The sequence below is a fragment of the Zonotrichia albicollis genome, chromosome 9 (genome assembly GCF_047830755.1).
Source record: "Zonotrichia albicollis isolate bZonAlb1 chromosome 9, bZonAlb1.hap1, whole genome shotgun sequence".
Lineage (NCBI taxonomy): Eukaryota > Metazoa > Chordata > Aves > Passeriformes > Passerellidae > Zonotrichia > Zonotrichia albicollis.
The window spans coordinates 39,647,197-39,670,357 of NC_133827.1; the positions used below are offsets into that span (position 1 = coordinate 39,647,197).

Sequence of the window (23,161 nt, forward strand, 5' to 3'; positions counted from 1 at the left end):
GATGGAGAGGGGTGGATGGATGGATGGATGATGGATGGATGGATGGATGGACAGGGATGGATGGATGGATGATGGATAGATAGATGGATGGATGGATGGATGGATGGATGGATGGATGGATGGATGGATGATGGATAGATAGATGGATGGATGGATGGATGGATGGATGGATGGATGGATGGATGGACAGGGATGGATGATGGATGGAGAAGGAAGGAAGGAAGGAAGGAAGGAAGGAAGGAAGGAAGGAAGGAAGGAAGGAAGGAAGGAAGGAAGGAAGGAAGGAAGGAAGGGACTTCTCAGCCATTTCTTTATTATTGAAAATTCACCTGTAAATATTCATAATAATATGAATTGAAAGCTTTCCTTTGGAAAATGCAGATTTAATGTTAGAATCCCACCTATCATTTGCAAAAAAAAGACAAAAATCAGTTAGGTGTGGAGCATTCATATTAAGGTTATGATTGAAGCCTCTTGGCTATAAAATTTTAACATTTCTGTGTTAATCTTTCATCTTTTTCATCTGCTTTTGACATTTATTAGTAATATCCCCTGAAATCTGTTTATATTGATTTAAGATTAATCTTTTATAGTTAATTCCAATAAAAATTTTAATGGTCATAAATTAGATTCTCCCCTGCAACATGTTCAACAGCTCTTTCCCTCATTTGAGAATGTTTAATGACTTCTTGTGGTGATTAAGCAGAAATATTACAAGAGGAACGTGACAGTTCCATGAAGGTTAAAGTAACAAAGATATGGGAGAAGAAAAGATTAAGAAAACCCAGCCATGCAACTGGATGAGCTGTCTGGCATTTCATGGCTGCTCTTCACTCCTTTGCAGAGCCTGATGTTTCATATTGAGGTCCAAAGAGTGTTTGGTCCAAAGAGTGTCTGTAATCTGCCTGTAATTCTGGCTGTGCCTGCCATTGGCCCAGGGCTCTGCAAACACAGCTGAGAACTGATAACAGCAGCTCATAAAGCCCCAGGTCTGATGCTGAGCTTCACACTCAGGAGCAGCAAATGAAGGAACCACAGAAACGTTAAGGTAAGGCTCTCATTTTCTTATTTAAATATATATGTTATGTTACATTTTACTTATTCCAAGGTGCTATAGAGCTTTGCCTTGCTGATGAATGCTCATCACACAACAGAACTTTGACTTACAAATTATAAGGATTTATTTCCAATGTTTTAGGGTTGGAGGGAGACCGAGAGAAGAAAGAACTGAAATTCAATGAGATAGAAGGCTTTAATGACAAGAACTTTAATAAAATCCTGCTTTTCAGAAAAATGAAAATGGTTCTTAAATTTTAGGATGATACCAGCTGGGGCAACACCGCAAAAGGGGATTTTAGTTTGTGATGGTGGGAGGGTGATGGGTTAAAAATGGCAGCCGGTGCACACAATGATTTAAACTGTTATTTCACACACAAAATAGTTCATTCTAAAGTATTCTTCACTTGTGCGGGTCATCACTAAAACATGTGAAAGTGTTCTGATGTGCCAGTGCAATGCACATGTGCTCCCACGCTTCCTTAACTGAAAAGAGCCAATTTCTCTGTATTTAACTCTGTTTTATGAGGTTAAATCCCTTAACCACCAGCTAAATGCAGTGGTAGCTGCCAGTGTGTATTGATCTGGCTGCTGAGATTCGTTTTAATTAGTTTTAATTAGTTTTAATCAGTTTGATTGCTGGTGCACAGTTCAGTGTTGATGGCTCTGGGTTGTTCTCTGAGCCAGCACAGCCCCCTTGGCTCAGCACTCCTTTCTCACCAAAAATATTTTAAAAAGGCTGTGGAAAACACGAAGTTTTCCCAAATTCCTAAGGCACTGACTCCATTGAGTTATTTCCCATATTTGAGTTGTGATTCCAGCAGCAGCCACTGTGCCATGAGCTTGTACACACTCTGTTCTGCCACTGCACAAAAAAGCAATTTATCTCTGTCTTGCCTTCCCCACGTGTCCTGGACACGCCCTCAGGGTTTATTCCAGCTTTTCTCAGGTATATTTCTAACCAATCAGGTTCCTCCTTTTTAAATGAATAGCCTGTGTTTGCTTTATAGGAGAAAAGAAAGTTTAGAAAAGGAAAAAAGGGGAAGAAGATTTATTTTATTGTCTATTTCAGAAATTTTGGTAACCTGTGGGAAACTTCATGGTTAATTGCAGGAGTAAATTGTTCTGTGTTCAGTGATTTGCAGGGACCAAAATGCGTTTCTGAGTGTAATAATTTCATAATCTGCACTGGGCGAATTATCCTGAACTGGAGACTTATTGCACTTAGCATTTAAGTAGAGTTTTATTTAAACCTCAGGATTAGGTGACGTGGCTTACAACCAGAACAATTTATTTTAAAAAAAATTAATTAAAAATCATATTTTAATTAAAACTTATTAAATTATAAATGTTATTAGCAGCATTTAGAAATATAATATATACAATTATATAGGATATATTATATAATTATATACATAATAATATATATAATATATATATTATATATATAATTATATACATAATAAATATATATATTATAGATATAATAAATTCTATATATAATATAAATATATATATATTATTATAATTTAGAGCTGATGCTCGTGTTTCTCCTTGTCTGATGGAGTTTCTCTGGGTTCCTAGATGGGCAGGAAATTCAGTGGGCTGGAGCTCACCCTCATTGCCCTCTTCACCGTGGTGACTGTCATTGCCTGTGTCCTCATTGGGCTGCTGGCCACAGGAGAGCCCGGGGTCAAATCTCCAGGTGAGAGCTTCCCCTGGCTGCTGCAAGAACAAAAACCCTGCAAGAACAAAAACCCAAAAAAGCTGCCTCAGGGCTCCTGCTCTTATCAGTACCCAAAAGCTGTTATCATCACCCAAAGGTGAATGGTGACCGGTCCTCGCTGTGGGTGATACAATCACAGTTATCATGAATGCAATAAATGGTGTGAGTCAGGGTTTATTGTCGTGAAAAATCTCTTATCTCTCCCCTCCCCGCTGGTTGGACTTTCTTTAGGAGCATGGAGCTCAGATAATCGCAATTTTTGGAGTGTTAAAAAAAAAGATAATTCTGAAAAAAAATCTCCGCCTGATCCCTGTGTGGGACTGGACAAATTGTGTGCAATATTATAATAATCCTAAAATCCCCCAGTGTTTCTTGCTGAGGCACTGATAAATCAGGAAACCCTCGTGTTACAGGGCTGTGATGCAGAGCACCTGCTTTACTTCCAGTCCTGTTCTGTGTAATTCCATTCACACACAGGGACTGAAGTAAACAGCTTGGAGGTGGAAATGGCAGAAAAATAAAAATTATTGCTTATAGAAAGCAAACCTCTCAGTGTTTTAGTAGAACTGCCCATCCAGACTCATATCTGCATATTTTTTCCTTGTTTCTGTCAAGAGCAGGAGTTTTTTTGAGCAAAAAGCACAAGTGCAGCTGATGCAAAGAGGCAAATCTGGGGCTGTGTGTCCATCTCAGCCCAGGGCACTTTCCAGTCCTTGCTCCAAACAGTTCCCAAATACATAAAATAACTTTCAGTGCTCCCTTTAATCAGCTAAAGCTGCCCACCTTAAATTCAGTCCCACAAACCTGAAATCTAAAGGAGCATTTTAATGGAGTTTTAAGATGCTTTTCCCTGATGCTTCAATTCCAGTTCCTGTTAAAAACTCTGGCTCAGGGGAAGGAGCACCAGGACAGCCCAATTTAAGAAAAGTTCTTCCCATTTTTATTTTTGCACATATTTTCAATGGAGCAGAGCACATTGACAGGAGTCACTGAAAAGTGGACTAATGAATTAAAATTACCAAAATTACCTCTATGCTCAAAGATTATGAAATTTTCATATCTGAAATAATTGTGTGCCATTTTCCAAAGGTAAAAATGAATCACAGAAGCCATGGTTGATAGTGATTTGGATCTCTGTTATTGTTAGGGAAGCAGGCAGCAGGAGCTGAGTTTAGAGGGAATCAAGTTATTCCTGCAGTTTAGAGACACTGGTATTAACCCATTCCTTTATTTCCCTGGTATTAACCCATTCCTTTATTTGCCTGGTATTAACCAGTTCCTTTATTTTCCTGGTATTAATCCATTCCTATATTTTCCTGGTATTAATCCATTCCTTTATTTTCCTGGTATTAACCCATTCCTTTATTTCGTGGTATTAACCCATTCCTTTATTTCCCCTGGTATTAACCCATTCCTTTATTTCCTGGTATTAACCCATTCCTTTATTTCCCTGGTGTTAACCCATTCCTTTATTTCCCCTGGTATTACCCCATTCCTTTATTTCCCCTGGTATTAACCAGTTCCTTTATTTTCCTGGTATTATCCATTTCCTTTATTTTCCTGGTATTAACCCATTCCTTTATTTCCCCTGGTATTAACCCATTCCTTTATTTTCCTGGTATTATCCATTTCCTTTATTTTCCTGGTATTAACCCATTCCTTTATTTTCCTGGTATTAACCCATTCCTTTATTTTCCTGGTATTAACCAGTTCCTTTATTTCCCCTGGTATTAACCAGTTCCTTTATTTCCTGGTATTAACCCATTCCTTTATTTCCCTGGCAGACTTTTTCCCACAATGTCAGGATACACCAGTAGCACAGAGAATTGACTGCATCCCAGATGAACTTGCAACACAGGTTGGTAACATTCTGGAAAATACTAGAAAAGAGATTTTATCCCATAAAACCTCCTGCTTATTTATAGAAATGTCATTTGTCTCTACTAGCTCAGGTGTTTCCTCAACCTGTTTAAATGTGTGATCTTCCCAGTGTTTGCAGGATTTCAGCCCATTGACAGCAGGTCTGATTTCTCTGGTTTGGGGAGAGGTGGCAAAAATATTGGTCAGACATCAAGCAGTTAAAAGAGTCACCCTTGGTTTTTAACAACTTTTTCTGAATGGTTTCATTTGGTTTGATGGCCAAAAAGTGGCATTTACAATAATTCAGAAGTGATGGGCTTTACTGGGATGTGCCATTTTACAAGGTGTGGTCAGAGTTTCCTTTCAGACCCACTTTGGATCATTTCTTTTACTATAATATATATCATAATATAATAAATCAGCTTTCTGGGAGCATGGAGTCAAATTCTCATTCCTCACCTCATCCTGGTTGGGGTGTCTGAGAGAGCAGAGTATGGAAAAGACCTCTTGGCTTAAGAATCTTGGAGTTAAAATTCCCATGAAAAGCATCGTCTCAGGCTGGATGAGCCTTGGAGCAGCCTGGGATGGTGGAAGGTTCCCTGCCCATGGGAGGAATTGGAATGAGAGGAGATTTGAGGTCCCTTCCAACCCAAACCCTTCCATGATTTTATGATGCCCTTTATTTTTTCAGCCCTTTCACACTGAGAAGGTTTTTGTAATAGTTACTCCTGAAAGACTACAATCATTATAATTTTTATTATTATAATTATTATTTATTTATTATAATCAAATTATAAATGTTAATTATTTATTATCATTATTATTTTCATATTTATTATGAATTTTCTTGTTTTCTGGTGGATGCCTGGTATCTATCTTTGATCTGGGGAGGGGCAGCTTAGGAGAGAAAAAACCCCCAGTGTGATGTGGGTTACTTCTGTCATTCACAGAGGTATAATAATTGCTACCCAGCTGTTTGAACCTGGAGGAAATCCCCACCTAATTCCAGAGCTGGCTGTTGTTAAAGCCTCTCCTGCCATGGGTTTTGTTATGATTTGTAGCTCAATAAAGTCCTGCAGGGGATGGGTTAGGAAAGGTTCAAATCCCAGCCTGTTCTTGCCTCTTCAGGCTCCTTCCCTGGCCCAGGAAGAGGCAGAGCCCTGCAGGAGAAGCCATGCAGATCATTTAAATCCATTTAAATCTGTAATTACTGCCTCTGAACCAGTCACCCCACGAGCAGGGAGGGCAGCAGGGCTGCTCTGCTCTGCTTGCAGCTGCAGGGCTGGGGCTGGGAGAGAATTAAAAACCATCAAATCACAGCTCCCAGCAGAAAAGTAGATGCAGATTGCAACGCTGAGGGTGCCTGATATGAAATTTAGAGGTAAAATAAATGATTTCTGAATATTAGTGAAGAGCAGGCAGCAGATTTGACAGGGTTCAAGATCACATTTAGTCCATGGGGAAAGCCAGAATCCCATCCCAGTGATTCCATTCACTCTTGTGCTCATTTTGCCCTGGAAGTGATTTGGTTCCTCTAATGCAGGAATCTGTGAAACTGCATCACTCTGCTGCAGTGGTTTGTGTTTGTGGTTTGTGTTTGTGGTTTGTGGTTTGTGGTTGTGGTTTTCAGAGTAAACAGCAGCTGGGGAAAATGGCTTGGCTGAGCTGATCTGCAAGGGTTGGTGATTGCATTGAGTACCTTGGTCACTGAGGATGTCCAGGGTGGAGCCAGAAAATGAGTGGGATTACAGAAATGAGAAGTAAATAGGAGAAAGAAAGAAATTGAAAGGAAGGACGAAATAGAGAGGAGATGGAGAGAGGAGAAAAAGAAGGGAAGGCAGGAAGAAATGGAGAGGAGAGGAGAGGAGAGGAGAGGAGAGGAGAGGAGAGGAGAGGAGAGGAGAGGAGAGGAGAGGAGAGGAGAGGAGAGGAGAGGAGAGGAGAGGAGAGGAGAGGAGAGGAGAGGAGAGGAGAGGAGAGGAGAGGAGAGGAGAGGAGAGGAGAGGAGAGGAAGGAAGAAATGAAGACAAGAGGAAGGCAGGAAGAAAAAGTAAGGATAAGAAAGGAAGAAATGCATAAAAGAGATAGAAAGGAAGAAAATAACAAAAGAAAAGAAATAGATAATTTTTATTTGATCATGTTGTTGGTGAAGATAGAGCTGCTGGAAGAAGGAAGATATTCAGGATCTATTCACTGCTGTGGAAAATTGCCTGGAGGTCTGCTCAGACAAGCAGAACACAGCAGTAAAACAAGAATTCCACTGAGCAGAGCTGGAGTAGGCCAGGCTGACACCTCTGAAAGCTCAGGGAAGGGGGAATTGTTGCTTTGGGCTTGGTTTCTGTGCTTTTCTCCCCAAAATGCCCTGCTGGAGGAGGCCTGTGTGGATGCACATTGAAGCTCAGCACGTGGCCAGGCTCCTCTTGGAGCCCTTGGTGCTCAGCCCATGCTGTACCCCAGTGCACGCAGCTTCCTTGTATCCAGGGTAATTCCTAATGAAGCTTTGGGTGCTGGTATCCATCGTGCTGCTTTTACAGCCCCCAGGCTGGGATCCCAGCGTTATTTATAGCAGATGATTGCTTTTACAGCAGGCTCCCCAGTGTCTCTGGTGAACTCTGCTCCTTCCCCTGCGCCAGGCACAGCTTCTGTGTTCACTTCCTTGTGCAGATATAAAGCTCAATATGCCACAAAAATGGGGATCTGCCAGGGTAAGATCCAGCTGGAAAAATATCACTGGACTGTGAAGGAACTGCTGAAAATAGTTGAGGAGAATTCAGGAGAAATAGCTGGGGAGAAGAAGAAGGTGCTTAGAAAGCTGGGAATGTGGATGCTTGAAGTGCTAGGTTTTAGGAAAATCAGTTTATTCTGCTTTTTATGGGATGGTCTGAGAAGAGGATGAGAGTAGTGAATCTGTTCTTATATTCAGGATATTCCCCTCTATATGAAGGAAATGAAGTGAGGGGATAAAGCTGAGATCTCTGCAGTCTTGGAGAGCTGTGTGCTTCCTCTCCTTTACCCTGGTTTATAAATGGGAAATGGGGAGTTCTCAGCTGGCATCTGGGCAGGTGGGGAGTGAGCCTGGGTTTTTCACAGCCTTCCAAAGGCTCTGTGTGTCAAAGGGGGAAATGAGTCCCTACAGCTCTCCTCCAGCCCTTAATTTTGGCTCGGAACCTGATGGAAATGACAGCAAATGTTTCCTGATGGGATGATTCTATGACAGAGAGGAAAAACATTCACCTGTTTGGTGAATCTGGGGTTTATTTTGGGTGGTTTTGAGTGATTTCTGTGCTCTGTAAAACCACAGTCAGATAAATGCCCTGAGGCTTCCCAAGGCTGTGGCTTTGTGAGCTCCCTCAGTGCTTCCTCCAGCACCTGCCTGATTGCTGGGCTGGAGCTGCCTTATCTTTTATCTGCCCAGAGCCTCTGAAAGTAATTTAACCTGCACTGAGCACTCTGGGCTCTCCAACCCCAAAGCAAGGACGGCAGCAATGCAGGTTTGGGCTCATGTCCACCTATTTCAAGCTGCAGAATATTTTATATATTTATTACAAACAACAAAAGCATTTTTGCACGTTCAGATGAAAGCAGAAAGAGCTTCTGGTAGTGGAGAGGTGAAAGTGAGGTTTGGAAGGTACCTTTTGGAGCAGGGTACCTGAGGTCACTGATGGAATCACCCTTTGCCCTCAGTGAGAGTTGTTTTGCCGCTGTCCTTTGCCCGAAGTAATGAATGGGGGTTTGAGGAGAGAAAATGGGTGGAAACTTTGTGATTCATTGCCCCAATCTTATCTCCAAACATAAACCTCACACCCAGAGCGCATGAACAAGTTCATTTCTAACAGCAGAGCAAAGGAATTCCAGCTTTCTAGTGAATGGGTGTGTAAAGCATGGTGCCACTGCACTGAGACAGAGGCTTGAAAAAATGGGTTTATTTAAAAAAAAAATATATATATTTATCTCAATTTGAGGTTATGCAGAAGAAGTCTAACGATTTCTGATACTGGAAAATTACATTAAAATGTAGATATTATACACAATGTTTAATTATGCATTTTTAGATGTTTATTACATGTTAATCCCATGATAAATTTCAACCCCTCTCCAGTGTGTGACTGTTAGTCAGACTCTGCTGTATCTGTCACAGCAGAGAGATGTAGATTATTGAACATAATAAATAATTCTATATTATATTATATATTATAATATATAATATAATATGATATGATATATTATAATAAATATATATTATAATTAATATATTATATGATTCAACAATAGAATAATATAACAATTCATTAAGTATTGAATAATAATTCAATAATATAACAATATATTATTGAATAATATAATAATTCAATAATTATTGAACAATAATTGAATAATTCTTTTAAAATATTTAAAATTATTCAATGATTCTTTTAAAATATTTAAATTATTCAATAATTTTTTTTACAATATTTAAATTATTCAATAATTCTTTTAAAATATTTATTTTACCTGTGGATCTCGTCTTGGTCTTAAGAAAGACTGCATCTCCAATATGCAGATTTTCTCTGAATCCATTAAAAAAACCTCTTTAGTGCTTTCTGTGCCAACACTGAGTTCACTCCATGGGGTTTTTTTCAAAGCAGGGCTTGACCCGAGTGCAGAAATCCTGAAGGCATTTGGTGTTTGGGGTGAAATGTGCACTGGACTGGTTTGGTGTGGGTATGTTTGTAACCCCACTGATCTGTGCCCGCTGTCCTTGCTCAGAGCACCTGCTCCCGCCGTGGCTGCTGCTGGAGCCCCCAGAGCGATGCCAACGTGCCCTGGTGCTACTTCTCCCCCAACCACGGCTACAAAGTGCGCGGCTCCGAGAGGTCCACGCAGGCAGGTGAGCTCTGGGCTGGGCCCCGGCTCCCCCATCTCGCGATTTCTGCTGGTCACAGTGACTCTGAGATCCGTACCAGCCTCTTTTCCCAGCCCAGCAGTCAAAGAAGGAGTCACAATTCTTCTGTTGTGGTTCTCAAGATCGTTTATTGTTTCGTATTTATTGCATTCTTTCTCCAACACACCGAGGTCTGTCTGGCAGGTGGGGTTGAGGCACACTGGTGTTACGTTTTTATACTAAAAACTACATCTACACTATTTACAATAACTTCCCAATACCCATCACCTATGCTAGACAGTGAGCTTCTACTCTAAACCAATCCAAAAGTGCCACCATCACCCAGAAGATGAAGTCCTGGAAGAAGGAAAGAGACCAAGGCACACCCAGATTCCTCCATCTTGGGACCCCAAGCCCCTATTCTAAAACCCTCAAAAATCTATTTTTCACCCTGTGACAAACTATTCTTCTACTTAAACTTTCTTGTCTCGTAATTCTTCATATAAAGGTTGGTGGTTGTTTTTTCCAAGGGCTCAGCCAGAGGCACAGGGGTCCTGGGCTCTGTGCCAAGGTCTCTGAGCCCCTCAGGCAGGGGCTGGAGCCCTCCAGGGCAGCCAGAGGAATTTCCTGGGTTCTGACACACCCCCCTGTTTGTCTCCCAAGGGTTTGAGGCCACGTTGGACAGGCTGCCATCCCCTTCCCTCTTCGGGGATGACATCCAGACCGTGCTGCTCACGGCGGAGTATCAGACAAACAACCGCTTCCACTTCAAGGTCAGCTTTGTCCTCTGCTGCCCCACGGCCTGTTTGCTCTGCCAGATGTGGGGCTGCCTGTGCAGGGAGTGTAGGATTGGTGCCTCTGGAGCACTCTCATGGCTCCCAGTGAAGTTTTTTGTTGTTATCCCTGCTGTTGCAATGCCTCAGGCTAACGGGGACTTGGCGCACTGGGAATTCTGCATGAAAAATCACCCAGACCTCTGGAAAGCTCAGCTTTCCTATTATCCACCATTTGTCCTCATCACAGGAAGATTTGGTGGGGATAAATGTATTTACTTACTTTTTATTGATGGCCCAATCACATCTCTCAATCATTTTGACAGACAATATTAGCTTTTCCAATGGTTCGTGTTTTCCATGGAGAGCTCAAGCTCTGTGCCATGGATGTGGGGTTGAGAACCTTCTGGGGGAGACTTTGTCCTGTGGTGGGTTCCTGGTGAGCCAGGGAAACACAGAGACAAATATTCTGAAGAAAATGGCTGAAAATGAGTAATTAAAGTTAGAAGTGGATAATAATAAAAGCAGAGGAGGAGACTGGGATAAGGGTGGAAATACCCTGAGTCAGAACTGGGTGGAAATACCCTGAGTCAGAACTGTGGATAATGCTGGAAAATGTCTGTATTGGGGATTAATTCTGTCAAGGCCCAATGCTTGTGTTGTGTCAATGTGTGCAGATCACTGACCCCAACACTAAAAGGTTCGAGGTCCCTCACGAGCACGTGAAGCCCTTCCAGGGATCCAAGGCCTCCAACCCCAGCTACACGGTGGAGCTGAAGCAGAACCCCTTCGGCCTCGTGGTGACCAGAGCCAGCAATGGCAAAGTGCTGTAAGTCCTGGTGGCCTTCCTTGGTGACACAGCTGTCACTGGGGCTCCCTGAGAGCCACACCAGGTGCCACCTGTGAGGTGTCCTCGTGGACACAGACTCGACTTCTTCCCTCTTCTTGACTGCTGGATGTGCCTCAAGGACTCTTGGGATGACTCTGGGGGCAAAGTCTGAGGTGGGAAGCTCTGTCTGAAGGGTTTCAGTGTGGCTCTCTGATCACGTTGCCCCAGTGCAGGGGAAATCTCAATATGGGGAATTTTTATTGCCTGAGCGACTCTTTGCCAGTGCTTCAAACCATGTGGGAAAATTCCTGATTGCCTTTTATCTTCTTTACCTTTTAACCTTTTTTTAACCTTCCTTTACCTTTTATCTTCTTTACTACACTTGTGCTGAGGCCCTGAATAACCAAAATCAGGCTGCCCTTTGTATCACCACCAAAATCAGGCTGCCCTTTAAACCTGTGTTATCCAAGGACCGCTGGTTGTGTAAGGCTGTGTGTAAAATATTGAATGAACTTGAACATTGGATTGTCTCATCCCATTCATGTTCTAAAATTAAATGAATGAAGCCAAAGCCACCAACCCAGAGGTGTCCAAGTGCCCTGAGAGCAGGGAAGTGCCAGATGAAGGTGCTCATTAAATCAGCCAGGAATGATTACCTGTCACAGGGCTGGGCCACCTGGATTAGCAAGGCTTCGAGTTTCATTAATTAAGGATTGCTTTTTGCTCTTATTAGTATTGTTTTCTTGCTTGGAATCCTCTGTAGTGATTGATTTGCAATTACAGAGGGCACAGAAGATGGACTTGGCAGTCAGCAGTGCCTGACTGATTAAACAGGTACAGGGAGGGGGATGAGACACCTGAGGGACCACACTGAAACAATTCTCTGGAATATTGTCTAAATTTCCTTAGGCCTTCATTTAATTTCATCAAAGTGTTTGCATTTGGGTGTCTAAAGAAAAAACGACATGTGAAAAAATGTCTAAAGAAAAAAATGACAAATGAATGTTGGGCTCTGAATTTGAGGCTCTTAAAGGAAGCTGTTTCTACCATGGGATAAGAGCAGAGATAAATCCTTGATAAATTTCTTTGCACGAGGTTTACACTGATTTTCCCCAGCTCTTAAACAGAGGTCTTTTTATAGAAGGAGAATATGTCATGACAATTCACTGCCAAAATCTTGATTATTCTCATAAAGCGTGTGACTGTCCACCATTAGTTGTTCCACTTGAGGTCCCAAAAGAGTTCTGATTCCAGCAGCAGCTGGAAGAAAACCTGAAAGATCTGTGTGGAGACCTGACTCTGCCACCCATCTCCAGCTGAAATGACCAGAAACATTCCTTGCAACAACCCTTAGTAAAACCCTTCCTTTTTTCCTCATTATATATATATTTTTTTTTTGCACTTTTCCACCAGGTTTGACACCACCATTGGGCCCCTGCAGTACGCTGACCAGTTCCTGCAGCTCTCCATCAGGCTGCCCAGCAGCAACATCTACGGCATTGGGGAGCACGTGCACAAGCAGTACAGGCACGATGTCAACTGGAGAACCTGGCCCCTCTTCAGCAGGGACACTCCCCCAGCTGCTGTGAGTCTGGGATTCTTTCCCCTCAGTCTTTTCAGTTCTGCCACCCAAACCTGGCTGGGAGCACATTCGTGAATCCACCCGAATGAAATTAATTGTTGCGGATCGAAAGTTGATTCTGTGTTTGGATGAGAATAAATTGTTATGGATTGTGACGGTGCTCACAGGGGTTCTTGGATGAGGGAAGAGATGAGGATCTGACTCCATGTTTCAGAAGCCTTGATTTATTATTTTATGATAAATTATATTAAAACTATACTAAAAGAATAGAAGAAAAGGTTTCATCACAAGGCTAGCTAAGAATAGAATAAGAAGGAATGATAACAAAGGTTTGTGTCTCGGCTCTCTGTCCAAGCCAGCTGACTGTGATTGGACATTAATTAGAAACAACCACACGAGACCAATCCCAGATGCACCTGTTGCATTCCACAGCAGCAGATAATCAATGTTTACATTTTGTTTCTGGGGCCTCTCAGCTTCTCAGGAGGAAAAATCCTAAGGAAAGGATTTTTCATAAAACATGTCTGTGACAATGGATTATTATGATTTAGAAGAAACCACCTGAAGGAAAGGAAAAAAAGAAGGATTCAGTTAGTCTTGGGTTTGACAGAAGTTACTGAAACAATAGAATTGGCACGAGAAATAAAACTTCCTTGCTATTTTATCAGTATCCTTATTTGGTGAAAATTCCCGCATTTCTTATGGATTTACTAGAGGCTGTTGCCATAAAACAGAGGGGTTGCATAGCAGTGCTGTCTTGAAGGATTGAATTTGAGACAGGGTCAGGATGTTCATCCATTTAATTCAGCCCAAGATATTGTTTTTGATAAACATCATATCTGCCTAAACATTTGGCACAAATGTTTCATTTTATTAATTTAGTGTTATTTGAAAACAGGAAGGAGCTCAGGTCAAAAGAGGAGATATTTGCACTTTTACATACCTGGGTAAAAAGCTTGTTCTCCTCCTGTTTCTTGTTCTAACATAATTTATATTTGAATGTAACTCAGTAGTACTGAACTCAGCCCACTGAAGCACTTCTGCCTGTGGAGTTTTTCCATGAAGATTTTTCAGGCACTGTGTTGTTGCTAACAGCTCCATGGTGGTGATGGGTGTTCCCTGGTTTTTACGTTGCTGTGCAGTGGAAAACCAGAGGATAAACCTTAATAGATGAGTCTTCAGTTTCTACTGGTAATCAGAATAAATAACGTAGTAGTAAATAACAACAGGCTTTGCTGAGGGCAGGGTTCAGTTCCGCTGGACAGACTGCCTCAGCAATATCCTTGGAGCTCAAATTATGGAAAAATTCTCCTTAACAGCTGCTTCTTTCCAAGATAAAATATGTCTGTCAGCTGTTATTTGTTGTTATCATTTTCTGGCTGTCTCTTTATGAAGCAATTTCGGTGACACCCATTTTGTGGTAATTGTAAGATTATTTTCACCATTGCCTCAGCTTCATAAAGCAACTCCTTGCTTTGAAAGACAACTTTTGTTCTCCTGCAACAGGAGATAAATGGACTGAAACCTGAGGGTGAGAGGGCTGCATGTAGTTAATTAATAATCTGGAATTTGTACCCATTGCCTTGAGGTTCCTCCCCACTCTTTGCTCTGGATTGAAGATAGTTCTTGACTGAATGGCTCCACTGAGTGCAGACTCATTAAGCTAAAATGACAATGAACAGCACCAAGTTAGGCTGATTTCAAACTGCTCAGGCTCTGTTTCTTGTTCATTTGAACTGAATTTGCTTTTTCAGGAGAAAAAACACAACTACTGCAACAATTGTTAGCATCTCTCAGGGGTTATGTTGCTAATAATAACAGCAGAAATAAAAAAAGAATTAGAAAGGAAATGAAAAAGCAGCAAGGCACTCTCCTATTTCCATAGATTAGGCATCAAAATTATTGCCTTGTGGGATGAATAGAAATATAGATTAGATGTAAAACCTAATCTGTGGTGAAAGGGAAGCACCTCTCAAGTTCTTGATGAGCACATTTATTCCCCAGAAATAGAGCTGCAATATCTGCCAGCCTTCCTGGAGATCCATCAGATCTGTTATCTATTTATTGGGTAAATTCTTGTTTTAATGGAAAATAAAGGAGAATAACATCAGGAAAACCAGAACATATAAAACAGGGAAGTGTTGGGATTTAAATTTCTGCTGTTTGCTCCATTTTGAGGCGTTGTGAGTTCTACCTGTGATCTATTTTGGAGTATTCCAGAGCAGATCCTGTTGTTAGATGTTGATCAGCTTGCCTGTTCCCTCTATTTTAGACCGTGGATAACTTGTATGGAGCCCAAACTTTCTTCCTGTGTTTGGAAGACAACACTGGAGCCTCCTTTGGTGTTTTCCTGATGAACAGCAATGCCATGGGTAAGGAACCTTTCTCTGGGGCTCTGAGCAGTACAGTTGAGTTCCTTCTGAAATTATTGCAATAAAACTGAGCTGATGGAAGTGTCCCTTCTTAAAAACACCCCCAATATCTGAGGGCAGTCATTACCCTGTGTCTAATAATATTTCAAGCACAAGCAGTGAGTAGCTCCCAGTTAACTGGAGGATTTTGATGGAAATCTGAGGGCCAGGAATTTATCCAAAGGCTGTACAGGTCTGCACTGGAATAAGAGGCTAAATTTGGAGTGAACAACACTTGGAAGTAAATGTCCTTTAATCCCTTCAGATAAGTGTATTTGTATTTATATGTACTGAGCTCTGCACATCTTTGGGCTGGAAAGTTGTACTAAAAATTCAAGATAAAAGGTTGAACCACTGGATTTCTTCTGATGCTCTTCTCTGGAGGATGTAAAGCAATGGGAATAGGGACACATAACGAGTTGTCTGATTTCCCCTTCTTTGCAAGTTCAATTAATGGTTTAGGGTTCAATAGGCATTTTGTGGTTTTTACTTCAGTAAATTCTCTCTTATCATCAATTAGATAAGTTACTTTAGCATTTCCTGTCCTTCAGAACTGTTTTTGTGCCCTCTTGTCTGGCAGAGTTTGTGGTGCAGCCTGCTCCAGCAGTGACCTACAGAACCATTGGAGGCATCCTGGATTTCTACATCTTTGTGGGGAACACTCCAGAGCAAGTAGTCCAGGAGTACCTGCAGGTACCTTTACCTACAGGGATTATGCAAAGGGCAGTTTTTTTCAAAGTGCTTGGGGTTTATTTTATCATATTCTTTTTGTCTGGATGCTGGAGAGGAGACAATTTTCCAGGTCCAAGAGCTCCAAAGTTCATAAATCTGTACTTTACACCGTGGCCTTTAGGGCTGGAGATCGTCTCTAGAATAATTTATGTTTCCTTGCTCTTGTCATGAGGAAAAATTCCTGTTCATATGGCAATGTTATGGGATAGAGAGTGTGTTTATACGATGTCTGGATCTTATGATCACAAGATATCACTGAGTGTCTTTTGCAGTTCTTGAGATCTTCCATGGTTCCAGTGACACCTTAGAGAATAGGCATTGTCCCAAAATACCAGTATTTATTAAAATAAATAAAAATAGGGAAAAATATTGTGTTTAGGAGTGGGCTATTGGAGTAAATTTGGGAAATGTGGTGATGCCTTACCAGGGCTATCTAAAACCAGAGGGCAGACAGAGTTAAAGGAATAAAAAGCAGTTCTGTTGATTGAAGCCCTTCAGGTACATCCAGGGCAGACCCAGCCCCCCAGGGCCTACACCCAAACTGCCCCACGGCTCACACGTTTCACACTTTTATCACTTTGGGCCATTTGCACTTTGGGGGTTCATCCTCCAATTCCAGCTTCAGGTAATGAAGGCATTGAGCCCCAGTTTGCTGCCCCAACTCCCTTTTGTTCCCATCTCTGGGCCCTGGGGCAGTGAGGTGTCCTTGATTGCCAGGCCTGGAGAGGAATTGTTGTATCTGCCCAAAATGGGACAGCAGCAGCTGGCACTGGGTGTGGAGCTCAGAGTTACACACTAAAGAGCTGCAGGGTTACAGAGAGATGGAAATAGGAAAGCTCAAATCCTGAGGCATCACTGGGAGCAGGGAAAGGGAATGGGGTGACCCAGGGTGTCCAGCAGCACATGGGATTTGTGTTTTCCCCTCCCAGCTTGTGGGACTGCCAGCCCTGCCTGCCTACTGGAACCTGGGATTCCAGCTCTGCCGCTATGGGTACACGTCCCTGGACGAGGTGAAGGAGGTCGTGGAGAGGAACAGAGCTGTGGGACTGCCCTACGTGAGTATGGGGCTGGGGAGCGCTCTGGGGTCCCACAACCAGCTCGTCTTCCATGAGCTTGGGTTAGGAAACCTGTGGTGCCAAAGGTTTTTGTGAATTTTGATGTTAGACCCATTATCAGAATGTTGGATGAGGGGCGGAACATTGAATTGTCTCATCCCATCTAGGGGTGTCCCATTTAACTGCAGTTAGATTTATTCAAACACTTTCTTGTAATAATTTGTTGTTTATTCTTTCCAACTCTATCCATTTTTCTTCTCTTGAAACATTTTTTATTTTCCTATGGACAGTTATGGAACAATATATTATTCTTAATTGACAGTCAAAGGCAAAGTACGATTAACTTTTAAAATTAGACTTTAGGGGACATGAACCTCGTGTCTTCAATAGAATAAAAGTAGCCTAATATTCAGCTAATATTTGGGAAGAAAAATAATAAAAATCCTTACCTATCACTTCTCATGGAAAAGCTGAACTCCCTTCTCTTTCAGGATATCCAAATCATTGATATTGATTACATGGAGAAAAGGAAAGATTTTACTTATGACAAAGTGAATTTCAAAGACCTCCCTCAGTTTGCATCTTATTTGCATGCCCATGGACAAAAATATGTCATCATATTGGTAAGCACTTATTTACTCCTTTCTTCCCTTGTGAACACTTCCATTACAGTTATTTATTATTATTATTATTATTATTAGTCTTTACTTACTCTATGCAATTACTTCGTTTACAGCCGGTAATAATGAATGGAATATCCTGATGTCTTCTTCTCTTTGTGGTTTTCTAATTTCTTTAGGATCCTGCTATTAGCACCCAAAGTATGGATGATGGAAGTCCCTATGGAAGCTACGTCAGGGGATCGGACAGGAATGTCTGGGTCAATCAGTCAGATGGAAAAGTGCTGGTTGGGGAGGTAATTGTGCTTTTACACACTTGAATTTCATCTCTTGTCCCTGTTGTGATTTACTTGAGCTCAGGGGATTTGTCTCTCAGTGAGAGCAAAGTTTGTAAGGTCTCTTGTAGACTATGATATTTCTCAACCTTTCTTAGCTTTTTTTCCCAATTGTTTACATTTAAAAGGTATTTTTCATTGATTCTACATCAAAATTAATTTTTTTTCATTTTAATTTTTTAAAGAAAAATAGAACTAAAATAGCAATTAAAATTGCTAATTTGGTCACATTAACCCTATTTTTTTAAATTAACACTAACTTTTTTTTTACATCAAAGGGTAGTTTGAAGGCTCAAGGGACATTTCATCAACCAGCTCCTATTTATTTCCAGTAGCAATTGAAGAGTCAGATCCCACATTATCCTTTTAATTTATAAACTTAACTTCTATTGAGAATTTTCTCAGCTGTGTATATTGTTGACTAACAAGAAAAGCAATTGAAAAATGCAAAGTTAAGAAATTCATACTCTTTGTGCTCTTCAACCTCCCATCCAACCTGAGCAGGTCTGTGATCCTATGACAGGATTTTTTAATCTCATTCGAGGTTTTATTAATTATTTTCCTTTGGATATTCCAGGTGTGGCCAGGGGAAACTGTGTTCCCAGACTACACCAGCGCTGAGGGCACGGACTGGTGGGTGAACGAGTGCAAACTGTTCCATGACATGGTGCCCTATGACGGAATATGGATTGTGAGTAATTCAAGATTTTAATTTTTTTTTATTTTTAAAATATAGGTGATAGCATATGTTTATGACATTGAATTTTTATTGGATTGAAAGGCATTTTTGCAATCAGAAAGGAGACATGGAAGAATAGGTACTAGTGGTTCCTTAAAGGATAACAGAATAGAGTGGAAGACTTTTTTAGGGAAATGTACGTAAGGCAACTTTATTACATCCTGCATCTTCTCTTTCCAGGACATGAATGAAGTGTGCAGCTTTGTTGCAGGCTCAAAAGAAGGCTGTGCAGACAATAAGTTAAACTACCCTCCTTACACTCCCAGTAAGTCCACCTACTTTAATCAGAATAATAACATATGAAATAAAATGTTAATTGCCTTCAAGGTTACAACATGATTTTAGTGTAGTTCTTATGGGTGGGGTTTGGACATTCCTATTGACAGAAAACAATATTTTATGCGCTTGTATTTGTATACTTCAGGTGTGGTTTATAGAGCTGCCTCTTTTATCTCATCAAATAAATACTGGATATTGTCATTGCCTTAATTATGTCTGATAACACAATGATCCTTTTGCACTGTCAGTGGTTTTTCAGATATTTGCAGAACTAAAATGGAGTTCATAGTTTGAATTAATAGTAGATTTAAGTAACCTTTGCCAGTGTGCTGTCAGATGGTGATTCAGGAATTTAGAGCACAGCTCCCAGTTCCCTGGATGGGTGCAAAGCTCAGGAGTGGAAATATCACAGAGCAAACCAACAGCCAGGAGCAGCAGTTTGGTTTTGGAGTAATTAAACTGCCTGAGTGAAAGAATAAAGAGAAAAAAGGGGCTTGGATATCATAAATGTGCATTAAAGATTGGAAATATTGATAATAAAAATGTACCTTACCAGTGCTGTTTGTATTCCTTCCTTCAAGAGATCCTCGACAGACTCATGTATGCCAAGACACTTTGCCTGGATGCAGTGCAGAGCTGGGGCAAGCAATATGATGTCCACAATCTTTATGGATATTCCATGACCCTGTCCACTAGGAAGTAAGGAATGCATGCTAAAATCCTGCAGGGGGGTTTCAGAACAGTCCCTGGCCTGTGTTTTCCAAAGCACCACAAGATGTGGCTGCTAAAGGAACGAGATCCCTGGAAAATGCTGTGTTACTTCTGAGCCAATTTAGCCAAGGCAAAATCCACAGCCTGGAACTGGTAGGAAAAGCCACAAATTGGCTGCCAGAGCTGTGTAAAGAGATTATTTCAGATTAATCTCTTGAACCTTGCTAAAACACACCTGCAAAGGGGCCCCCATCCTTGGGATAAATAATCAGTGCGAATCGGTGTGAATCTGCTTTGTTCAGAATTTTTGATATTTGAGCTGTGTTTTCCTCTGTGTGATTCCAGCCTCATTCCTTTCCAGGGCCCTCGACACATTGTTCCCAGGAAAAAGAAGCTTCCTCATCTCGAGGTCCACTTTTGCAGGATCTGGAAAGTTCGGGGGGCACTGGCTGGGGGACAATGCGGCCACGTGGGACCAGCTGAGATGGTCAATCCCTGGAATGCTGGAGTTCAACCTCTTTGGAATTCCCTATGTAGGACATCAGTTCCTGCCGTCCTTTCAAATCAGAGAACAGATTACCTAACCAAGCACTCTCGAAATAACCGCTTACACTGGCACCTCAAAATCAGCCCTTTTTTAGAAATCTCCTTAGAATATTTCTTTTCAATCATCGATTTTTGATTTATGAGTTTAAAGTGATTTTTGTGGTTGTGGTGACATAAAAGTGGGTAACAAGCTTATTATCTTATATATCCCAATCTACCTCTTATTGTAGCAATTTTTAAACACCAGTAAGGGATGTGAAACAATTCCTGGTTTTCTTATAATTTCAAATTAGAGACATCCACTTAGAAGGGAAATAACCAGAATCCTTTTTGTGATTTAAATTTGGCTTTGAAGCTTTTTTTCCCCTGCATATGATCACCAAACAGGAAGGTAAAATTTGGAGAAGCAGAATGATGGGCAGTGTTAGTGAGTGATAGTCAGTTTAATTTTTTGGATTTTTGGCACAGCTGGATTTGGGAGAGGAAGGCTGCAAATACGTTGTACCTTTTGAGGTGCACTGTACATCCAACACATTCTGATTTTTTAATTTTTTTTTTAAGGTTGGAGCAGATATTTGTGGTTTCTTTGATGACACCACAGAAGAGCTTTGCAGACGATGGATGCAACTGGGAGCATTTTACCCATTTTCCAGAAACCACAATGGTGAACTTGTCAAAGTAAGTTGTGCTTTCTGTTCAAAACTGCTTTGTGTTGCACGACCACATTTCCTTTAATACCACTTCTAATCCTCACTCTCACTGACCAGCTTGAAAACAGAACCTTAAACTGTCTTTATGTCTCTAACCCTAAACTGTCTCTCCCATCTTTATAGATGGGAGAGGCTGGGTTCCATAAGGGTTAATTGAGAATGCAGCTGTTTGGCAACAGTTTTATGAATATTTGTTGCTCAAACCACTAAGGAACATTGAGGTCTGTGTGAGCCACCAGGCTGAGCCCTGGGAGCTCCTTGGCATGAACATGAGTGCCAGGATTATTAACCCTGATGGACAAGGAGGGACAGGACACCTGGTCACAGCACCAGTGCAGAGCTGCCCCACGGAACCCCAGTGTCGCAGACATCTTTTCCTTAAAATCCTTTCTTAGGATTTTTCCTGCTGGAGCTGAAAAGTTTCAGCAACAAATGTAAACGATGGTTATCTGCTGCTGTGGAATGCAACAGGTAGATCTGTGATTAATCTCTTGTAGTTGTTTAGATTTACTGACTACTCATGGCAGAGCTGCTCTTGCTCTCTGCCGAGACACAGATCTTTGTTATCATTCTTTCTATTCTATTCTTAGCTTAGCTAGCTTTTGAAGAAGTCTTTTCTTTTCTATTTCTTTTTAGTATAGTTATAATGTAATATATATATATCATAAAATAATAAATCAAGCCTTCTGATCATGAAGTCAACATTCTCTTCTCTCTCATCCTGAAAACCCTTGTGACCACGGTCACACCCCAGCCCCTCGGAAACAGCTTTTCACACCTTTGGCAAAGAGTTTCTGAAAACCTGGCAATAAAACCAGTGGATATTTGTTTGCAGCATCAAGATCCAGCTGTGTTTGGCTCCAACTCCTTGCTGGTGAACAGCTCCAAGCACTACCTGAACATCCGCTACACTCTGCTGCCCTACCTGTACACGCTGCTCTACAAAGCTCACACCCGGGGGGACACGGTCACCAGGCCCCTGCTCCACGAGTGAGTCTGGCAGTTTATACTCAGTAGGGAAATCTGACTCATTTCATACTGCTGGGGGACTTCCTAAACCTCTATCCTGTGAAAATGCACATTGGGGTATCCGTAGGTGGCTTCCCAGTCAGTGAAACCCCATCTTGGCCTAATCAGGAGGTGATTTTTATATGGCATCCTCAGTCATGACTGTGAGCAATCAGTGCCCTGAAACCTTGGGGTTGCTGCTGATATAAATCACAAAAAAATCTCAATTTCTGCTCTGTCCTTCACTTTTATTCAGGTTCTACTCTGATGAAATAACCTGGGACATCGACAGGCAGTTCCTGTGGGGCGCTGGGCTGATGATTTCCCCTGTTCTTGAGCCGGTAGGTTTGGCTGGTTTGGGATCTGTCTGGTGGCCACGGGCCATGTTGGGTCACCAGCTCCCTCTCCTTCATTGTTGCTTTCAGTGAGAGAGCCCACAGCACGTTTTTATCCCTGCTGAAACAGAAAATCCTGCAGTTAAATCCTGCTCCTGTTTTCCAGTCTTCTATGGAGCCAGGGATATCTGGTCTGATATTCTGCTTTACCTCATCTTCACACCATCTCTGAATTTCCTTTGGAATTCCTCTCTGGATTTCCTTTGGATTCAGCTCCTCTTGCTGTATTTCAGCTTCTCTGTGGCACAACAAGAAAACAAAAAGGTTGTGGCTTATTCTGTGGCAGAATCTTGTAAATAATGATTTCTCCTGCCAGCAACACATTTGCCATGGAGAAACATAAAACATCTGTTAAAGACAGAAAGGGACAGCGAGAATGTGGAAGGTGCCAGCCACAAAATAAATGGAAATAAAGGAGATAGAGAGATATCTGTGGATAGGATCTGGTTCACTGGGTTTGAAGCATTGTGGCTTTGGGTGGCTTTCTATGAGCTGCCCCTTTGCAGAGCAGCAGTTCAGCTACACCCCAGCAGCTTTTCAAAAATCTGCTTGGATTGCCCTTCCCCCTGTCTGGACCATCCTAAACACCAGAAAACAGCAAATTTTAGGAATATCAGTGACTTTGTTCTCACACTGAACTTCAGCTTTATTGGAAAATTGAGTTTATCTGATTAAGTTGAAATATGCATCTTGTTTCTTTATTCACTTTTAGGGTGTGCAGTCCACTCGTGTGTACTTTCCTGAGGCAGAGTGGTATGACTACGACACGGTAAGGAAGTGCAGGGATATTATGGGATATTACATCATTTTCTAAATGGGATTGTGATGAAATAGGATTGTCAACCCTGCTTTGGGGACAGAAACCTGGAGGAAGGACTTTGGGGTTATCTGGAAGACAAAGGATGAAGGGCAGTGGGATAAGCACAAGAACTG

The 23,161-nt window shown here is 41.5% G+C and overlaps 1 protein-coding gene across 1 annotated transcript in view; it reads left to right on the forward strand.

Moving 5' to 3' along the window:
• The first annotated feature begins 743 nt into the window (after positions 1-743).
• The window catches only part of SI (sucrase-isomaltase), a 46,682-nt gene continuing 24,264 nt past the window's right edge, over positions 744-23,161 (forward strand). The window contains exons 1-20 of the mRNA XM_074547501.1: positions 744-1,048; positions 2,641-2,761; positions 4,567-4,640; positions 9,389-9,509; positions 10,167-10,276; positions 10,954-11,105; positions 12,519-12,690; positions 14,960-15,059; positions 15,679-15,791; positions 16,760-16,885; positions 17,377-17,508; positions 17,685-17,801; positions 18,418-18,531; positions 18,760-18,844; positions 19,440-19,557; positions 19,931-20,102; positions 20,677-20,793; positions 21,661-21,815; positions 22,090-22,174; positions 22,941-22,997. Coding sequence (XP_074403602.1) covers positions 2,641-2,761; positions 4,567-4,640; positions 9,389-9,509; positions 10,167-10,276; positions 10,954-11,105; positions 12,519-12,690; positions 14,960-15,059; positions 15,679-15,791; positions 16,760-16,885; positions 17,377-17,508; positions 17,685-17,801; positions 18,418-18,531; positions 18,760-18,844; positions 19,440-19,557; positions 19,931-20,102; positions 20,677-20,793; positions 21,661-21,815; positions 22,090-22,174; positions 22,941-22,997 — 2,241 coding nt within the window. The 5' untranslated portion in view covers positions 744-1,048. The remainder of the gene's footprint in view (positions 1,049-2,640; positions 2,762-4,566; positions 4,641-9,388; positions 9,510-10,166; positions 10,277-10,953; positions 11,106-12,518; positions 12,691-14,959; positions 15,060-15,678; positions 15,792-16,759; positions 16,886-17,376; positions 17,509-17,684; positions 17,802-18,417; positions 18,532-18,759; positions 18,845-19,439; positions 19,558-19,930; positions 20,103-20,676; positions 20,794-21,660; positions 21,816-22,089; positions 22,175-22,940; positions 22,998-23,161) is intronic.